General features: G+C 33.5%; 1 protein-coding gene across 1 annotated transcript in view; it reads left to right on the forward strand.

The window, feature by feature from the left end:
• LOC129747324 (uncharacterized) overlaps window positions 1-16,410 on the forward strand; it is a 118,437-nt gene extending 102,027 nt beyond the window's left edge. The window contains exons 3-7 of the mRNA XM_055741478.1: window positions 2,954-3,125; window positions 4,318-4,429; window positions 15,355-15,539; window positions 15,684-15,764; window positions 16,208-16,410. Coding sequence (XP_055597453.1) covers window positions 2,954-3,125; window positions 4,318-4,429; window positions 15,355-15,539; window positions 15,684-15,764; window positions 16,208-16,287 — 630 coding nt within the window. The 3' untranslated portion in view covers window positions 16,288-16,410. The remainder of the gene's footprint in view (window positions 1-2,953; window positions 3,126-4,317; window positions 4,430-15,354; window positions 15,540-15,683; window positions 15,765-16,207) is intronic.
• The last annotated feature ends 4,020 nt before the right edge of the window (window positions 16,411-20,430 follow it).

The raw sequence follows: 20,430 nt of genomic DNA on the forward strand, positions 1-20,430 counted from the left end.
GAGCATTTCGAAACTTATCTACAGTCTTTTTTCCTAAGCATGTTTTATTTGGATTTTTTTTTCTAAGACTTTGAATAACGGAAAACTGAAGTGTTGTATGTGGTAAATGTCTGAGAAACATATTTGAGTTACCTTACGAGGTTTCCAAAACTATAAATTTCTTAAAAATCTGTTAAGAAGCAAAAGAGAAGAGCGGTTTTAGGTCAGAAGTGACAAATTGACACTCCAGAGGCTGTAACGGGTTAAAATTTCAGGGACAAATGAGGGTTAAATGAGCTTCATCAGGATGCTGCATTATTATTCGTGCTGGTTTTTTTATTTTAAATCATCATTTCTTACAATTTTATCATTTATCGAACAAGCATAATAGAGAGCAAGGGCCGTAGGAAGAACCAATTTATAAGAGGTGTTTCAGTGATTGAATTTTTTTTATGATTTTTTTCGCTCAAACATTAATGACAAAAAATAAGACATATTTATTATTTTTGTTACTATATGATTATTCATTTTGAGTACTCTTACATTAAACTATAAAACTATTAAAAGTTGGGTTTACAAAAAAAAATTCGCTAAATTATTCAAAATATGTAAATCTGTCACTAAAATTTTAAATTTTTAATAGCAGATGTCAAAGGTAACAACTAAGAGTAATTAAAAACATAAGAAAACTGGAAACCAACCTTTTTTTCCACAAATAATCAATTTGGTAGCCTCAGAAATATTTTGGTAATGAGTTTTTTTTTATCTAAAAATGATTGGCAGTTAAGTCAAAGAGAAACATCTACCCCATCTAAAGTTGTGGTTGAGATAATACGACAACAATATTAACTATGCATATAAGTTTTAATATCTCAGCTATTTGTGGGCCAATTTTAACAAAAAATATATAAAAATATTGCTATGGATCATTGTTAATGTTTCGAAATTTAGAAAAAATTGGTTGAAGTGTCAAAAACTTTAACGGAAAGATTGCTGGAAGTTAACTTCCTTAGCCTCTGTTCTTATGCAATTTTTGAAAAAAAAATTTCAAAAAAATTTACGATCATAAAACTAATCATCTGTGAATTTTTCAGCGAGAAAAAAAATCGGTTCTAGAGTGTTAAATCGTAACTTCAGAAAAAACGTCGTAAAATCTTAAAAATTGTGAGCAAAATTTGTTCTATTTCTATCCTATTTTGTTTATTTATAGAGGATTTTAATCAGCTTGGTCATTCTTCCTCGCAAAATTTGTTATAATGAAACTTTAAGTAACACAATATGGAATTCACTTTCGGTAGTCAGAATCTTTCAATTTGTTCATGAGTCTGGCCTATTTGATTTGAATCTAAAATAAATTTTTAAGGAATTCTTTCAGTTTCTTTAAAAAATACTTAATCTATGCTCAAATCAAATAAACTTAATCTTCCAAACTCTTGAGAAAATTTAAAGATTTTATCCATATTGAAGTAAATAAATAAAATTTTCAAAAATAAAAGTAAGGGATTGAAATTTTTCGGCTCATACTGATATTTGCAAACTTGATCCAAATTTAAAATTTCAGTTTGAAATTTGGTTTTTGAAAAAACCGTCATCATTAATGTCAAAAATACACCGAGAAAATAAAACTTTGTGCAGATGTTTAAGACTAAGACCAGCTACATGTTTCTCTTCAGCAAATATTTTTCATTAAAAATCAATTTCGTTATGATAATCCTATGCAAGATTTAAAAAAAATAAAAATTAGATTTTTTTCATCAAACAGTTGTAAATTTAAATAATAAACTCAAATTTTACTTTATATATTTAATTTTCAGCAGAATTATGTAAACAAACTAACTTTGATCTAAAATTTCAAGTTTCTTAATTCAATTAACAAACAAATTCATAAGTTTGCGATCTCTTGAATTAGTCTTAAAATAGTTAAGTTGATATTTTTATCTACATTGTAAAACTCATTTGCGAGCTAAATCATATTTTGAATTTTTTTAACCTGCATTCTGAATCTGAATTCTGAACCTGAATTCAATATACAAATTTTCAATCTGTTTCCGAATTTAAATTTACTAAAATGTACAAATATTTGATTTCCAAATCTTCCAGATCAGAATTTTAAAAGCCAAGTTTCTTCCTCATTTATTAATATTGATTTAAATTCCGTGAAAAATTGTAGATTTTAATCTGAAGTCATTATTTTAATTATTTATTCTTAATCTGAATAGTGAATCTGAATTAAAATATAAATAAAATTTGATATGAAATGATAAAAAAAAAACAAACTTGAACCTGGATTTCTAAGCAGCTTTTCATTTCTAATTTCATACTCGATCTGAAAATCAAAAATTTTAAACTAGATAAAGACTCTTAAATATGACAGTAATAATACAATTTTTGGTTCGAGAATATGGGACCAGAACCTCTGAAATGAGTTTAATGTCATTAAAAAATTCAGAACTGAATTTCTATAAACAAGTGAGGAAATTTTGAAAAACTGTAGCAAAAATCTGAACTTGGGATGGATTTTCGAGGTTTTGGCATAAGTTTTGAGTCTAAATTGTTACTCTTGAATAACCTTACTCAATCATCATGCATGAGCTGAATAATATTTGAGAAATTTAAATATTTATGAGGTAACATAAAACCCAAGTAGACAAAATTGTGGATAACACTAATTTCAATCTCTTTACAACTAAATAAGTTTTGGTCTTTTTAAACGAGATAAAGCATCAGTTAACAAACCTTTGATGATTCTCGATAAATCTTCTCTAGGTCCGTTTGTAAATTTTGTTGGAAAAATGATACGGGGTTTGAAATTTTCTAAGACTGGCTCCAGAGAGTGGAAGAGAACGATTGATAAATAAATTTATACCCTACCAATTAGCTGATAAGTTTTCCCACCTCCATTGAAAACGCTTAAAATTGGCTAGAACTCAAAACCAAATCCTACATTCTAACGAATTCCGCTTTCTTTCGGTAGAACAAATTCAAGAGTGAACTGTGGACCAACTACTCGATGTCGGATTCGGCCAACTACAAGTACCGGGCCCTGGTCATCCAGCACCCGAAACTGAACCACAGTGGCGAATACATGTGCTCGGTTCAGACGTACGAATCGTTCGATCGAAAGGCGGCGCGCTTTCAAATCATCGGTAAGTGTTTGGTAGTTTTTATTGGTGTTTTATACACCCGGTTGCAACGATTTGGCCGCGATGAATGATGGCGCAGATATGTTTTGTTTATTAGGTAATTGCCCCAAATACAGGACTGTGGAAAAGCACAGATGCTGAATTTTTCAATGGAGTGCTCAAAGTTTCGATATGGATATTCAAGATTTTTTAATTTGATTGGAATTTAATTACCTACGTAGTTGATAAATCCCTGAGAAAAAAGGAAAAAAAATACGTAGTTGAAAAGAAATCTAAATAAATTTTCAGTCTGATTTTTCGTATTTTTCGTCAAAATACAAACACATAATTTTCAATCAGCGCTTTGTTTTTTGCTAAAATGGAACGAACGATTTTGGAATTCGAATAACGCTTTCATATACAGAAGTCAAGCGCAGAATGTTGTTCACACACGTTCAAATCAGATAAAGACCAAACGAAGTCAATTCAAAGCGCTTGATTTCCAAATTGTCAGAATCGTTTATTCCCAATTATTATTATTTAGATTTCCGAAACAGACAACTTATCATCTCACCTATAGGTGCATCGAAATTGAATGTCGTTGAAGTGGCGGTTAAGCTAGTGAATAAAACAAGCGATGTTTTCCGGTACCCGAGCAGTCCTGAAACCGAAAAAATATAGATATTCATGAATATACCAGATTATATCTCAGTTTCAGAACTCATATTCACTTATTCTTTTTTCTATAAATTTTAATTTTTTTCAAATTTTTTTAATTGAAACCTCGAGAAAAAATGTTTGCCTTCTTATAAATAAGCGTCGATATTCGTTTGAGTTGTTTATTATTTTTCATCAAAACTTTAAAACAGGTAGTTGTGTTCTTCTTCCACGAATACAACTTCTTTTTACCCTGTCCATTTCACGACCATGAATGAAAATTTGCTCCACCACCCACACCTGGACCCGATAACGAGAGCCATCGATGATGCTCCTGCCAGCATTTGCCTTGGCGGGCGCCGCGCGGTTGTTTTCGCTCTTTTGGAAAAGATTGATGGGATAGATTATTTTTACTTCACCATCCCATAGCTGTACAACACATATCTGTTCTCTGTTTGCTTTCGGGTGCCTGGTGTAGCCTTCTAACCAGGACTGTTGATTCTGTTTTCTCTGTTTTCATGCTGCTGCTGTTGCTGCCGTTTCTGTCGATTTCGAAAAGTACCGGAGAAGATGCTGCTGCTGCACTACGAGAACGATGCCGAGAAGGAGAACATGCTGCTGATCAAGTGTAGTGTGTTTATGATTTATCCGGAACCGAACCTGGTTTTGGTGTAAGTATCGAATCGGGGCTATCGGGACGACGACTAAGGGTAAAAATTTATCGATGCCAAGATTACGGGGTATGTGTGCAAGGGTATGGCAGGACATTTTCTTTTTTCCTCTCTTTCGCTTTCTGAAACTGAAATGAAAGAAAGTACTTCAACGACATCGATTTATGGGACTATACTTCCTGAATATTAATGCTCATTAGCAGGTTGGCTGTTACGTAAAAGTCCGTTGGGAAATAATTGAAAAAAAATATTATTTGATTGCTTTCGCAAATTCGATCAATCAAAACGTTTTAAGTAGATTGACATACCTGTGCTGAGATTCCTTAAAAATTATGAAAATGGAATAAGCCAGTGTTCGGCACAAAAGCGCTAATCCGCTATTCGCTAGTTAGTCCGCTAACTTTTTGCTAGCGGTTCAATTTTGCCGCTAAGTTTGGATTGATTTAGCGAATTGAAAAGTTCCGCTATTTTTTGGTTCCGCTAATTAAAGATCGCTAACTCCCATATATTTGTATCAATCTCTCGAATTCATAGTGATAGAATAAACTTTTTTTCATTAATCAAGTCAAAGTGACATTGTGCATCATTCTGATTGCTTTTGGATTCATTGGAGGAATGCGTTATAGAGTTAGAGAAAAGATGTATTTAGTGTCATTTTTCTCTCTTTAAGCACTTTAGTCAGCAACTTTTACAGAAGAAGATAACAATAAAATTGTTAAACAATATAGAACTATTTTCAACATCTCTTCATCAGCAATTGTTTTCAAATGGTTGAGCTATTTACTTTCCACAATACAGTTTTCTAGAGATTTTACAGATCAGTTTATATAAAAATAAGATAAAATCACTATTGTAGCCTTCGTATAGAAATTGTATGTAAAGATTGACATTGCTCCGACAAATTTGAAAAAGGGGAAAACAGGTTAAAGATTTTAAATGAGGATTTTGTTAAATAATGCCAAAATAAAAAAAAAAATACACAAAAGATTATTCGCAACAAACTTGCATACTATCTACTTTGCACAAAACCAATAACTCGAGTAAATTTTTAACCAAAATTTAAATAAAAAAAGAGAGATATAGCTCCCATTTTCCACATTTTGTTCTTTTGCTCTTTCTTTAATTGTTCGAAAATCGTTTGTTTTAATTATTATAGAACACAGAGACTCGTTAAAACTCCTATCTTTGACAGTTTTGGTTTCGTTCATATAATTTTATGAAAATACGGTCAATTTATCAAATTTTACATTAAATACTTGAAACTCCATTAATTGTCCCTTGGGGAGTTGGAAAAATCGAAAGGGGGAAGTGCGTGACTAAAGAAAAATTTAATATTTGTTCCGGCCTTAATGTTGGTAAACAGTTAGCGATTAGCGATTAGCGCTTTAAGCTTAAAGCGATAACTTTTTTGGCACATTTAGCGTATATAATTAGCGATCGCTATCTTTGTATGAGTTAGCGATTTAATTAGCGGCGCTAATTTTTCAGTTAGCGATGCCGAACACTGGAATAAGCTGAACATGAATATATAGTAAATATATCATTTAACACTACCAATGGTGTATTGCTAAAAATGTTAACAATTTTCCCTGATATTGCATGCTTCAACGTCTAAATTCATTCATAGGTAATTAATCGACTGCCAAAAAACGAATGGTGCTTTAGAATTAACCTACTGTTACAGACCACATCAGTTGGATGCTCAATCCTTAAAATGCAACCCCAAATAGAACAGCATAAAGTCAGATTTGTAAAATAGGAAATAAGATAATGATTAATTTGAAACGCGATTTTCGTTAAACTATGATACATTGCACATTCAATTCCGACAAATGAAATTTTTTTTCATTCAACCAAATTGCACTGCAGTTTCTCTGGAGCCACCATTTCCGTTGAAAAAGAAAAGAGTTACATTTATGTCTACTAGACTTCGAACACCGAGAACTTCAACTAATCAATGTCAATCATTGTTTTTTGATTTGATTAGTGTTTTGAGTTACACGGTCGAAAATTGACAAAAAACTGTAAAACTGGATTGGTAGCATAGGCCTTTGACTTCAAAGCACAGAAATAAGCACGGTGAAGTGCACAGAAAATGTAATCCAAAAAAGTTTTTTGTTTAAGTAATAAATAAAACTGTTGTACAGTTTCTCTGGAGCCACCGTTTTTCTTAGAAGTGAAAAACACTTCGTTCAGGTAGACAACTTTCACCGATGACTTTGACTTATCATCTCAGAAGTTTATTTTTAGTCCTGGCTCGTGAAATGTTTACTGCAAACATAATCCCTCATTGAAAATATCTTTTGGAGATTATCCTACTTTTAAAGATGGATGATCACCCCGTACAATGGTATATTCAAGTTTTACTTAGTAAAAATTCTAGAAAGACATCTTAACCCTTTTGAATCTTGTTGAAGACTCTTTTTGAATAATTTGAATTTTATGTGTGCATTTTTTCACTGTTTAATTTCATACTAATTTATGATAAGTTTTTTTTAATAAATGTTGAAAGTTCCATTAACGGTTTTTGAAGTTATCGAAAACAAATCATCTCGAAACAGATATAACTCATTTTAAAATGTTATGAAAAAGGTTTTATTTGAGTTTTATTTCAATTTTTCTATTCTTGGATACAATTATCCCATAAATTATCGTGACGAGTAATCAATGTAAAGATAGTTCGATATCATTTATTTTAATTCGCAGTAATCGTCGCCTTCAACTTACAACTCTGGATCTAATAAATTTGTCTTCCTCTTTGAGGAATTCAAAACAAAAAATAAAATGGTTGTTTCTTAAAAGCTGTAATTTATGAAAATCGGATCATTAGTTTCCAGTACTCAGTCCAAATATCCAAATCCAAAACTCAATCAGTCCAAATAGTTATTTAGCTGAAGAAGTCAATTCATTATAAAGATGAATCATTGCATCCATACTTCACACACTGTATATTCTTAAAGACTCTCAACGTTCCCCAGTTGCGGTAGGGACCATTTTGAAAACCACTACTGTTCTAATCAATATATTCCAAGCAGGCAATTAGGAGTTTTTTTTTGTGCCAATAGTAGACTTAATATTTCATCTAAGAACCACGTGATTGTGCCCCGTGATTCGAACAGTACAAGAAATATAAAAGCCCACCAAAAATTTCGCTATCAAATTTTTTATCATTAGCAGGCTTTGATTTGCGTTCCAGCACACGTGAACATGGATGGTCGTTTCTAATGCCTAGCCCATGGTGATGGTGAAAACAACCCCTCTAAAGGAAACGAAAATCGGCTGACAAAATGGGTGCCATAACTTTTGGTTTGTGGGAATAAAAACAATATTTTTTCTCAGTTGTGCCTCAATTAAAAATTCGCATCTTTGTTGATTTGTGGGTATTGAAATAAAGTTTTCGTGACGTCAGTTCTAAAAATGGAACATCAAAGTCAAATGTCGCCTATTGTTGGACCCTTTACAAATTTTTCGGGTTTTCCATTGATTTTCATTTATTTTAGGAAAAATAGGTAGAATGGTATACATTCTATACAGTGAAAGTAATTTCCCTTTTTACTTTGGCTTGGACAGTAAAAAATTGTGGTTTTTCCTTATTCACTCTGATTTACCAAACTGCGCCCCACTATGTGTGTTGTCTGAATTACCACTGAGTAGAAGATACATTTTTAAGAACGTTGAAAATTTTATCAGGAAGACTTTTTATGACAAAAAGCGGTATGGTAGGATTCAGGAAGAATAAGAGTTCATTGTATGCATAGTAGTATCTTTTTCTAATGCTAACAAAATGGATTATTTACAGTTTTCGGCATTTTAGGACTAAAGTAGGCTCTAGGTCCAAAGTAAGAGCACTCACCTATACAGTCCAACTCATCTTTATATGTACATTAGATTTTAGAACAAGTTTTGAAACATTCGAAAAAAGCTTCAAATAAATGTTTTTAAAAAAATTTGTTATGTAAAGAGCCAAGATGAGTAAAGTGAATAAGTATTTATAAAAGCTGTCCGCTTTCTTTTTGACAATACGGAATTGAAATAAAAGAGCTTCAAACAGCAAACAATAGACTTTTGAGTTAGTTGGTTGAGGTCTTTGGTGTAAGAAGTCCATCTAGAAGTTAATTCATAGACTTATAGGGAAAATGGTGGCTCCAGAGAAACTATGCAACGACCTCAGGCATTTGCTACCTATCCAATTTTTTAACATTTCAACAAATGTACTGTGATCTTTATCAGTATTACTTAAAACAGTAAACTCTTTACAAACAATGGCTAACATTAAACTTCTGAGTTGAATAATTAGAGTCCTCAGAGCAAATAAGTAGTCTAGTAGACCTAAATGTAGTGCTATTATCTTCTAAGAAAAATTGTGGCTCCAGAGAAACTGGTTATCGATTTGATTTATCAATGCGAAATTGTTGTTTTCTGTGGAGCGTACGAAAAATTGGGCTTATTTATCTAAAGTTATAAAATTTTCTTGTTATTGTAAATCTAAATAAATTTCGACACTTTTTTCCAATCAGTTATCATTTATAAAATAATTGAATACAAGCAACTGAATATGCGTTCACAATTTTGAACACAGCAAGCTTTGAATATTGATTTAAGATGATGAAGAGCGGTTAACGATTGGAATAAGAAACGAGAAACTGTTTTTTTTTTTGCTTTCCTACGGCCTGCTTACGAGTTTTGCCCTAACTGCTGTCATTGTGTTCGTTTATTAACTCAAAAGTCCACCAAACGGAGAAAAAAGACGATAGTTGTTCCAATTCTCTCAGCTTATTATTCCATTTATCAAGGTGTAGTTGACTTTTTCGCAGTTCACTATAAATATAATAAATTCAACAACAAATTGCTGATTGTCCTCACGCAATCAAATATTAATATAGTAGATTTAACTTTAATACTATAATTGATACAATTGTTAATATGATAGATTCAACTACAATCTTATAATTGATTTTAAGCATTGAACAATAAATATTATAGATTCAACTATACATTTCTGATTAACCACTCACATTGATCTATAAATATGATAGATTCAATTCTAAATTTCTGATTGTTTAAACTTTAAATTTGATTCATTCTACTAGAATTGTATGATTGATTCTAGACATTGATCTGTAAATATAGTAAATCCACCTAGATGCAACGTTGTGGAGAACATCTCTCAGATTTGAGCTTTCATCTCCAATGCAGTCAAGGCCAAAAAAGATTAAATCTGAGAAAAAAAAACCTGATAACGAGATTCAATAACACTTAGCAAATAGATGTTATTCATACGACACATAGAGTAAACGTGTAACGTTTCATACTCCTGAGTGAATTTTACTATGTTTTTTTTATGATTGGTTGTGTGAACCCTGAATAAATACATTACATAGGAGTGCCCCAAATGACTCAACTTTCGAAAAAGTTATGCGCTGCAGGCTAAAATTGATCCTAGACCAAGTACAAGAACTCATGCCAAATTTGGGCGAGATCGGATCACGGGAAGGGATCGCTCAACGAGCATGAAGTTTGTTTGGGATTTTAAGACATTTAGTTCGGGAGAAACATGCAAAACTTTCATCAATAGAGGCTGCCACACAATACCACGTCAGACGTCGCGTCGCGTCAACTGTCAACGCCGTCGTTGAGCAATGTGGTGGAAAGAGAGGTGATGAGAAAGAAACGTTGCAAAAGTAAAAGTAAAGTTTTTTCTTCGTAAACATAGTTACCATGACAGAAGTGACCATTTGCGCGACGCATTTTGCCTAGGATAAATGAAGCTCCCTGACAACGACGCGTCGCGACGTAGGGCTTGTTTATGTTTATTTTTCTTTTTTCTCTCCGACGTGCAATAGTGTGCGTTCCTTTGCGCCACCTTAGTAAAAGTGTACCTCATTGGTCGTTGAGTACTAAAAAGCTGACGCGACGCAACCGACGATTTTTGCATAGCAATCAGCGTCGAGAAACATAGCAACCAAAAGTTTGTTTTGATTCGATGCTTTCGCGGATGTCGAAATTTTCGGTCGTGATTTATTTGTTTTATTAGAAATTCTTTTATTTTAGGAGGAATACGTTTGACAAGCGAAGAGAAGTCACTTTCCAACCAGTCCTGTTGACGGTATTTTTGTTGTGTCGGTATCACAAGGTTTGTAGGATAAGAACCTCCAAGCGCAGAAGCCTTCAACCAATGATGCATTTCTCGGTGGTCAGCCACAAATTCAATCCTCCTGCCGGAAGTGGATCGACAGACCGCACATCGGTAACAGCCGCTACAGAACGATTGTAATATGATAGTGTGATTGTACCGAAGGCAGCATTAAAATTTTTTGTTCTGAAAACTAAAGATTTGTAACACTTAATTCTACCCCAAACAAAATCATACCAGAACGATTACCAAAATAGTTTAGATACCCGAACACATAAATAATCGTTGTTACTGCAATACAGCATCCACAGAAAAGGTTTTTTGAAAATTATGAAAATTTAACTCGGCACAAAAAATAACGTTTCATTTAATTTTTCGAGAAACGATAGGAGTTAGAAAACCGAACCATTATGATAAATGGCAGATAATGGAATAATAATGGAAGACAAAAAAAAATAAATGGACGATTTTTTTTTTTTGGTTTTAGTCAATTATAATTAGAAATGAATATCAACGATGTTATTTATTAAGTTTGTACAATAAGGGAGAAAAATTACGATAATTTTATTTTTCAGTATGTTTGTGTCAAACTTTGACAGAAAACATAAAAAAGGAATATTGAAAGCCCTGCTGACGCGCTAGAATTTTGATTTTTTTTTTTCAAAACGCTGGAGAACGCTGCTGTTTAGAACAAGTTTTGCGTTTAAGTACAATGCTGTCACTGACGCGACGCACCATTGTGATGGCTCAAACGGAAAATGGTATCCCCAAAATAAAATGTCAAAACCATGCTGACGTGACGCGACGTCCGACGGTCTATTGTGCGGGCGCCTTAACTTTGGTTCCCTTCGGTCGATTTCCTTTAAATACGGGTTTTCTTAAAGCTTAAACTATGAAAAATATTTCATACGAAGACTGCATTTCGATAAGTGTTAAGATAAAGAATTTACTAGGCTCCGAAAATGAGCTAACTTTTTTAAGGGTGGCATTCATCACTGTTAATAAGTCGTCAATATGTTCGACAGCCCCGACTCATTCGATCTGGCCCAAATTTGGCATGAGATCTTGTATGAGGCCTAGGATTAATTTTAGCCTGCAGCGCATAAAATTTCACAGGTTTTGAATTTCCAATACAAATTTGAGGCAGTCTAATAAAATCGAGTTATGGCCATTTCACCCTCAATTTCCCAAAATTTATAAAAACGTTCAGAAAAAGCTTGTTCGGACTGAATTATTTTGGAGCTAACGAGACTTATCTTGTATGATTTTTCCGAGGAATCGAATGAAAGCTTTTGGAGCAATCGCATGCATTCGGAAAATGGAGCTATGGCTGTTTTAACCTGAATTCTCCGATTTTTTTGCATATTGCAAAAAAGCATGTTTGGACTTGATAATTTTAAACCAAACGGGACTTATGTTTTTTTTTATTTTTTCTGAGGAATCGAATGCAGGCTACTTGAGCCACCGAACGCTTTGGAAAATGGGGCTATGGCTGTTTTAACCCACTTTTCCCTGACATTTTTCAATAAATTCAGAAATAAACAAGTTCTGGTTGAATTTTTTTTTAACCAAATGAAATGCTTGTGTGATTTTTTTCCGAGAAAGCAAATTAAGGCTATTTCATCTACCGCACGCATCGAAAAATGGAGTTACGGCTGGTTTACGTTCAATTTCCTAATACTTTGTAATTAATTCAGAAAAAAGCTTGTTCGCTCAGGAATTTTTTAACCAAATGAGACTTATGTTCTGTGATTTGAAATCGAATGAAGGCTATTTGAGCCAGCGCACGTTTCGGAAGATGGAGTTATGGCTGTTTTACCCTCAATTAACCGACAGATTTCAAATATTTCAGAAAAATCCATGTTCGGACTTCAAATTTAAAACAAAATGAGACTTATCTTGTGCGATTTTTTTCCGAGAAATCGAATGATGGCTATTTGAGCCATCGAACGCATCGGAAGATGGAGTTATAGCTGGTTCACCCTCAAATACCCTATATATTTTTTAAATATTTTAGCCCTAAATTTTCAAGTCCAAACATGCATTTCTGAACTTTTTGAAAAATGTAGTGAAATTGAGGGTAAAACAGGGGCGGGATTATGGAACTCGAAACAATCGAGTTTCGTTCGATTCGACCAACTTTGACATTGCCGATCTCGATTCGAATGAAACGTTTCGAGATGATCTACTACCCTATTTACTCGAAATCTTATACGTTAAAATTTAGAACTCGAACGAGATTCGTAATACTGATTCTAATTCGATTCGAGTTCAACTCGAAACGGGTAACTCGAATCGAAAAGGATTCATACACCCAAAATAATAAGGAAATTATTTATACGGGATTTTTCACGTAAACTTAGATTTTGTTGCATCATATCGTTTTTACGTGAATCTTTTAGTAACCACAGTGTATAAAGGACGCCTTGGTAGTAGTTACTTTACTTCCACATAACTAACTCATGATTTTCACGTAAAGTCTAAGTGGATGGCATTTGAAGTTATTTTTCTCAAGCGTGCTAGTAAATTCTTATAAGAATTGAAGCTGATATCAGTCAGCAGTAGCAGTTTACGGTTATTTCGAAGTTTCGCGCAATAAGAGAATTCATTTTGCTACGGAAAGTGATTCGGTTTGAGAAGTTCCGGCGCATCGAGAAGGAAAGTCATGTTTGGTAAACTCCGATTAGTGGCTCCTTGAAATCGTTGCATCCTGGTGAGTTCAATGCAAGTTATTTTTTTTATTGGTTTCGAATTCTAATTTTGTGGATTTTTTCAGGCCAGTCAACCGGGATCTCTAAAGGAAGCAAACCAGAAAGGAAATAGAAGGCTATAAGCATGCAGAGGCCGCGGAATTCTCATCACGAAAAATTGTAGTGACAGTAAGTGTTGTGTTGAATAATAATGGTAGAAATAAATTTAATCTAATTTCACCTTTGTTGTTATTTATGAAAAACAACAAAAAAAAAGCATCAAATAAACCGACCCAAATTTAATTTCGAAACTAAAATTAATTCCTGACGCTTTCATCATCCCATTCCGTCGAACATACTGAAAATTCACGTAAATTGCAGCTGAGTCTATAGCATGCGAATTCTTATTGACATGCGTTCACATGTTTTACTCGTAGAAGCTACGTGAAAATCAATTGGATAAAAAATATGTGTGTTTCACGTAACCACGACGTGCGGATTATTTTGGGTGTAATTTCACCCCAGTTGTAACTTTATTTTCCGATGCGTGCGGTGGCTCAAACGGCCTATATTCGATTTCTTGAAAAAAAAAATCATACAAGATAGGTTCATTTGGTTGAAAATATTCAAGTTCGAACGTACTTATTCATAATTGATTGAAAAATAGAGGGAAATTGAGAATAAAATCAGCCCAGAATTTCTTCGCGGCTTATACACTTTTTGCCCCATTGTGCGTCGTCAAGTCTTGCTTGTTTTTCTTTGATATCTTTTGAACCGTATGTTGAAAAAAAAAATGTGTTGAAGGGAAATTCGATAAGCTTTTCAAGAAATATCTATAGTTGGTGAGGTTTTGTTCAAAAAATATTTTTAGAAAAAAAAAACTTGATGAGAAATCGTCAAGTCACGCTCAAAATGTCATAGACGCATTGAGTTTTATTAAAATGAAGTCAGAATCTTTGAAAAAAAAAACCAAGAGAATTCTTATCGTTAGCAGTACACGATTATCTGAAATATACTGAGAATTAAATTCGAAATCAATAAAAGTTAAAGGATGTTATCTTGAAGAAACTCTTGACTAATTCCGTATAAGTCTTTCTGAAGTTAAATACTAATTTGTCAGTGCTTCCTGAAGTAGCCTTAATACAAAACTATCCTTTTCTCTGTGCTATCCTTATTAATGATTTGTTTTTCGATTAAAGTAATTTTACCATATATTTATAAGGCATTCGTGACTTCTATCAACGTTGCAGTTGGCTTACAGTTATTGAAAGACATATCTGGTACAACTGTGTTCGATGTTTACTCTTGAGCTCGAACTCGCGGACATCGGCTCAGGAGGCAACCGTATCTATATCTTATTATTATTTTTAACAAGTTTTTAACGCTCTTACAGATTCTTATAAAACTTAAGCTGTTAAGTAGTTGGAACAGCTACATTGACCTATAAATGGCGATTGGTTTAAGACCCGAAAACATTGAATTTCGAAATCGCGGTCACCGGTTCGATTCAAGCGATTTTTCTCCTTTTGTGACAAATTAAAGGTGCACAAATTCCAAGGTTTTTGGTACACCTCACCGACTTCACCACCCTTACAGTTGAAATGAGTCCGAAATCCGAAGACTGTATTCGAATAAAGTGTTGAACTTTCTTCTATGAATAACTTTTGAATCCATGAATTGATGAAATTTTCATTGACCAAAATTTAACTCGCGTGAAAATCCGTGCTAAAACCAGTATTCGGGGAAGTTTTTTTATTTACTTTATTAAAACACATGTTTTCAAACATATTTATAAAGTTTCAGGAAAATTGTACGATAAAAAGCAAAACAATCGTTTCCGAATATTTTATCAAACGTTCATGGTACAGCTATTATTATTCGTGATTCGTTAGGATTCAACAAAAATTCAACGAACTGATTCGGGGGAAAAACACTGACATCGTAGTATGATTTACATTTTGGGGAATGACCTCTTCCGAATCCCGTCTCACCAATTCGGAACAACCTAATCACATTTCAATTATTTATCCTTGACACTGGATTCCATTTCTCGTTTTCCTTTTTTTTTTTTTCAAAACTCAACAATCGCACACATTAAACAGGGTCAGCGGAGATTTGCTGCTGGTCAGCTCCCGAACCGTGGTCCTGTCGGATCGTCATCACATGTACAACAAAACCATCTACGGTTTGATTGACAAGCATCTGCTCATTTCGCCAACATCGATCGGCTGCATCCTGACGGTGGCCGGATCCAGTTATGTGCGGAAACGCGAAACAATCTATTACGGTGAGTAGTATATCCGGCGGACGCGAAACTCATGGCGAGGCACCGCTTAAAATCTAAACCGGTGCCAATTGATGATTTATAATTGATTAACTTTTTGTCCCCCCGATTTGTGTTTGTGCGGCTCTCATTGTCGTTTATTTTCAGATCCAACACAGCTAACGAGATGGAGCCACCTGAGGATGGACCAGCGTGGCCATTTCGAAATTAGCGACAACTCGGTCGATGGTACGTTACCTACTAGCTATTTGTGAAAAGTTCGAGGGAAGGATTGTGTGTGAGAAGACTGCGGTTAGTTGTGTGGCTTTGATTGGGTAATGAATTTTCATTAGCTTTTGATTGGTCGATTATTGCAATGAACCGAGGATAATCTAGGACAAATGCTATTTATTGCAATGACTTTTTTTTAATTACACTCATAAAATCACCAACTTTTCCTTCTCTATATTCTCCTGCCGAATGAGGGTTTTTGCGATCTCAAATTTATCTTAACAACGTTCAAAATATATGTTGTGGCACATCCCATAGACAAGTCCTATTCGTTTTATTTTAATGCGATTTTGATGCGGACGCGGGATACATCTAATTCTATCATAATATGATTGACACATAAATTGCATATAAATTTTAATCAACCTTTTTCCTCCCTCTCTCTATACCTGTCATTTCAGCTTTAAGGGATCAATCTAACGTCATTGCCATCGTTATGGTCAATATCATACTAGGAATAGTTTCGCAGCTCAGTTTTTAACGATACATAGTCACCTTTAAGAATTATTATGATTCTTCCAATTTAAGCTAATAGTAATCGTACGGCTAAACAAAACTAGTCCAACTATCGTAAGAAAAAAAGAAAAGCCTTATTGTAAACAAACGGATTGACTTTCAATCAGAATGAATCACGTGTGTTTCATTTAATAATCCGAAATCCTTCTGTTTTTGTTTGGCGACTGATTTCAGGAATGTCAAGGGAACATTTATTGAAAACAATGAAAAGATTATGGATTATGGATGAATTATTTTTACAAGCAGTAGTCTTAATCTACTTGCATTTTGACAGAAGTTTCAATCCGCTATTTTTCTCTAACGCTTCACTCCAACACTTGATTTGAAATTTGTGGACATTCTTGACAGTGTTTTCATACATTTTTACCACTTACGCATAGTAATTTTTAGTATAAACAACGGTTTCGTCAGCTTTCGATTTGATAATAATGGATTTTGAAGGAAACTGTGCATTTTTTTTCTCTTTTCTATTGCATCGTAAATACCTCGGAAAGGCGTTAGTTATAAATTTTGAAAAAAAAGTACAGACTAGCATTTTCGATTTCAAAGAACTAAGTTATCAATGGTACATAGTGTCCCATTTCTAAATCAACTAAACATTATTGCTATTTAAAAAAAAATGACTGAAAATCGACTTTCTGCTTTTAGATAAAATTCTTCTCGCTTGTTTTCATCATCTTTCATTTCTTCTAACTTTCGATCCGTCTGTAGAGATCGGATACAAATAAATGATAAGTTATTTAGTTTCCGATTAATCCATTTATTCACCGTCTTCTAGATTCCTGTACACTACGCGTATGTACGCCTAAACTGTCTCCATTTCTCTTATCATTTTTCACGGCCGTCTAAGTTTTTCCCGATTCTTTACATCGCACAATGGTTCAAAATAAAAATAAAATGAAAAAAATTAATTAAAGCTTTTTTGTTAAAGATTATAGGCGAAAAGTTGAAAAAAATAAGAAATGGATTTTTTTCCAAAGTTTGCTATTTTTTCTATAATTGCCAAAACAGGGTTTGAGCTTTATACTGGAAAAATTAATATTTTTCAATTATTTGTTAATATTTTCGTTAAAATTAAGTATGGGATCCCAAATTCCTATAGGTTAGTTGTATTAATACTTAAACTGATGTTTTATGATGAAGTTGCATATATATCGAAGCAAACAAGTTTATTCTGTATAAATACTTTAAGATGTTCATTTTTGAACCAAACAGCGCTCCACTCAAAGACATCGTTTTCAAAATATAGCAAAAACTAGCAGCTGATTTTGCTTCCGAGAGTGAAACTTTATTAGTTCATGATATTGAGGACGTTTTTCATCTCCAAACTGTTAAATAGATTGTAGGGTAAGAACACTATATATTGAACACCATCGTTGGGATTCAACACATTTGTTGGCAATAAATAAAAACGAAAGGTTTTTCTGATAAAATTTTGATAGCGTAGCTTAAGCTTATTTCTCAGCTTCGAATCGATATATTTTTTCGCGGAAATATGTTTTTAAAATTATTATTTAAGCCTTTCTATTCAAAATCACTTTTGTCCCAATGATTAAACACGATGATTCAAATATTGAACAGGCAATGTTCTTATTATTGAACTCGTAAACATTGAATATCATTGCATATATTTAGGGGTATTTCGCTTGATAGTATGCCTTGCAGGGGCGATTTTGATTGAGCTAGCAATCAAGAAACAGTTTGTTTTTATTTCCAAACACCAACCGATGTTTGTTCAATAACTGGTACATGCATTTCTTTACGAAACGAGTACTGCAAGATTGAACGTTCAATTATAATTGAAACATTGGCGTTTTCTGTGATCCAATGATTGAACGCTTTAATTTGTTAAATTTTAAGAAAAAAACAATAATAAAGGCTGCCACTCTTCCAGAAATCATTCAAAAAGACTTGGTTGAAAACACTCATACCATTATCTTAGACTTTTATTTGTCTTTTATCCAATTTTTCTTCCAATATAAAAAAAGGCTGTTTTCTTCATCCAGTCGAAAAACCAAGCCAAAATTTGAACACATATTCTAGTTTCGGGGATTGTGGCTTTAAGAGTCCGAGATTCTTGATAAAAATTTGAACAGAGGTAGCAAATGCTTCAAAAGTGGCACAACGAATTTTGATTCATTTTTCTACTGTATATTATTGTTTTAATTGGTAAATGTTTTACTAGTGTTTGGCTAGCGAACGGTAGACAATGTGCTACTCGAAACCCCATACACCCAACCTTCGGGTAGTGGTCATATCACCTCTTGTCTGCAATTCCGATTCTCTACCTCCCCGTGGTGCTAGCTGGGGTGCGAGCAAACCTTAGCGGAGATCGGGTACCCAACCCCGGTGGATGCTTTAGTCGCATGCAGACTGAGTCAGGGGGCTTCGTACGCGTCTGTTCTCCATGTCAGGGGCAGCGGTGTCATATATACAGATTTTTCTGTATTATACAGATTTTTCAACGTCAATACAGATAAGATACAGATACAGATTTTTATACAGATTTTTAAACATTGATACAGATTCATACAGATTTTTTAGAAAAAAAAATTCAAAATATATTGTTGATGAACCGGTTTCCATGGGCTAACTGAGTTAAATCTTTTTAAACCTTTTTCCAACTACAGAACACCTCAAATGCTTGCAACAGCACAAATAATTCATCCAGACCTTTATCTTCTACAAGTAAGATTTTGTGACTACTATAACCATGTACTTATCATTTTTTCTAGGTTAGTAGGAGTTTTAATAGACTCATTTTCTCTACAGACTAACTTAATTGTTTTAAAGGCGAATGATAGCCCCCCAAATAGAGTACACAAATTTTAAAATCTAAATTTCCTTAATCTCTTCTCCTTTAGTTTGAAATCTATAAAGTAGGGTGGTATTTAAGATTATCACTTTCAGAGAGTTTTAATTAGAAAATAGAATGAGAATTATATAGAAAATTCTAATTTTAGATTCAATTAGGTTTGCATCGTCAGTTTTTCAATTTAAAACTCATTAACTGAAAAAAGTAGGAGTGCAATTCAGAATTTTAAAACAAATTTATTTCTTACTAGCTGATCCCATACGAACTCCGTTTCGCTTTCAACTTAGAATATGTTATGAATAGTTTGAATGAATGTCAATTGCAAAGCGTTTTCCAGATGCATTTCCGAGTCCATTGTTAAGAATTGCAAAAATGTTGAACACGTAATATGTATGACAACTTTTTCTGTCGTTTGCTACTTAATTTGAAATCAAGAATCAAATGACCGTGCCAAATAAAAAAAAAACCGTATATGAATTTTCGTCTCGATGCGAAATGCATTCATGTAATAATTGCAAACAAAATTAACAGTTAATATGAAATACCTCCTTTTTTGTCGTTTGATTCAAATTATAAAATCAGAAATCAATTGACCGTCGCAACCCCCGTGAATAAATTTTGACTCGATTTTTGCATAAAAACGGAATAATTGCCAGAAAGTTAAACCCCTTTCGGTGGCCTCTTTTACTAACTTTGATATCTGAAATCGATTGCCCTTCCCTCAAAAATCCCATGTGCAAATTTTCAAATCAATCCATTGCATAATAACGAAAATATCGCAAAAGTGGATAGTTAATATGGACAGCCCCTTTGGCCGACTCCTGATCCAAAATTGGATAATTGTTATCAATTGTTCATTTTTAATAATTTATATGTACACATTTTCATCTCAATCCGATGTAACATAACGAAAAGTTAATATGGACGATCCCTTTGCCGGCCCCTTGCGCTAAATTTGATATCTGAAATCGATTGCACGTCATTCAAAACTCTCGTGTACCAAATTTCATCTGAATCCGACGAATAATAACGTCAATATCGCAAAAATAGAGAACAGTTAATATGGATGACCCCTTTGCCTGGCCCCTTATGCAAAATTTAAAACCAGCAATTGGCTGCCCGTCCTCAAAAATAACCGGACGCAAATTTTTATCTCAATCCGATGTATAATAACGTCAATATAACAAAAATATTGAAAAATTTATATGGACGACCCCTTTTGCCGACCCTGACCCAAAATTTAATACCTGAAATCAATTTCTCATCTCTCAAAACCCCCAAGTGCACATTTTC

The sequence above is a fragment of the Uranotaenia lowii genome, chromosome 2 (genome assembly GCF_029784155.1).
Source record: "Uranotaenia lowii strain MFRU-FL chromosome 2, ASM2978415v1, whole genome shotgun sequence".
Taxonomy (NCBI): Eukaryota; Metazoa; Arthropoda; class Insecta; order Diptera; family Culicidae; genus Uranotaenia; species Uranotaenia lowii.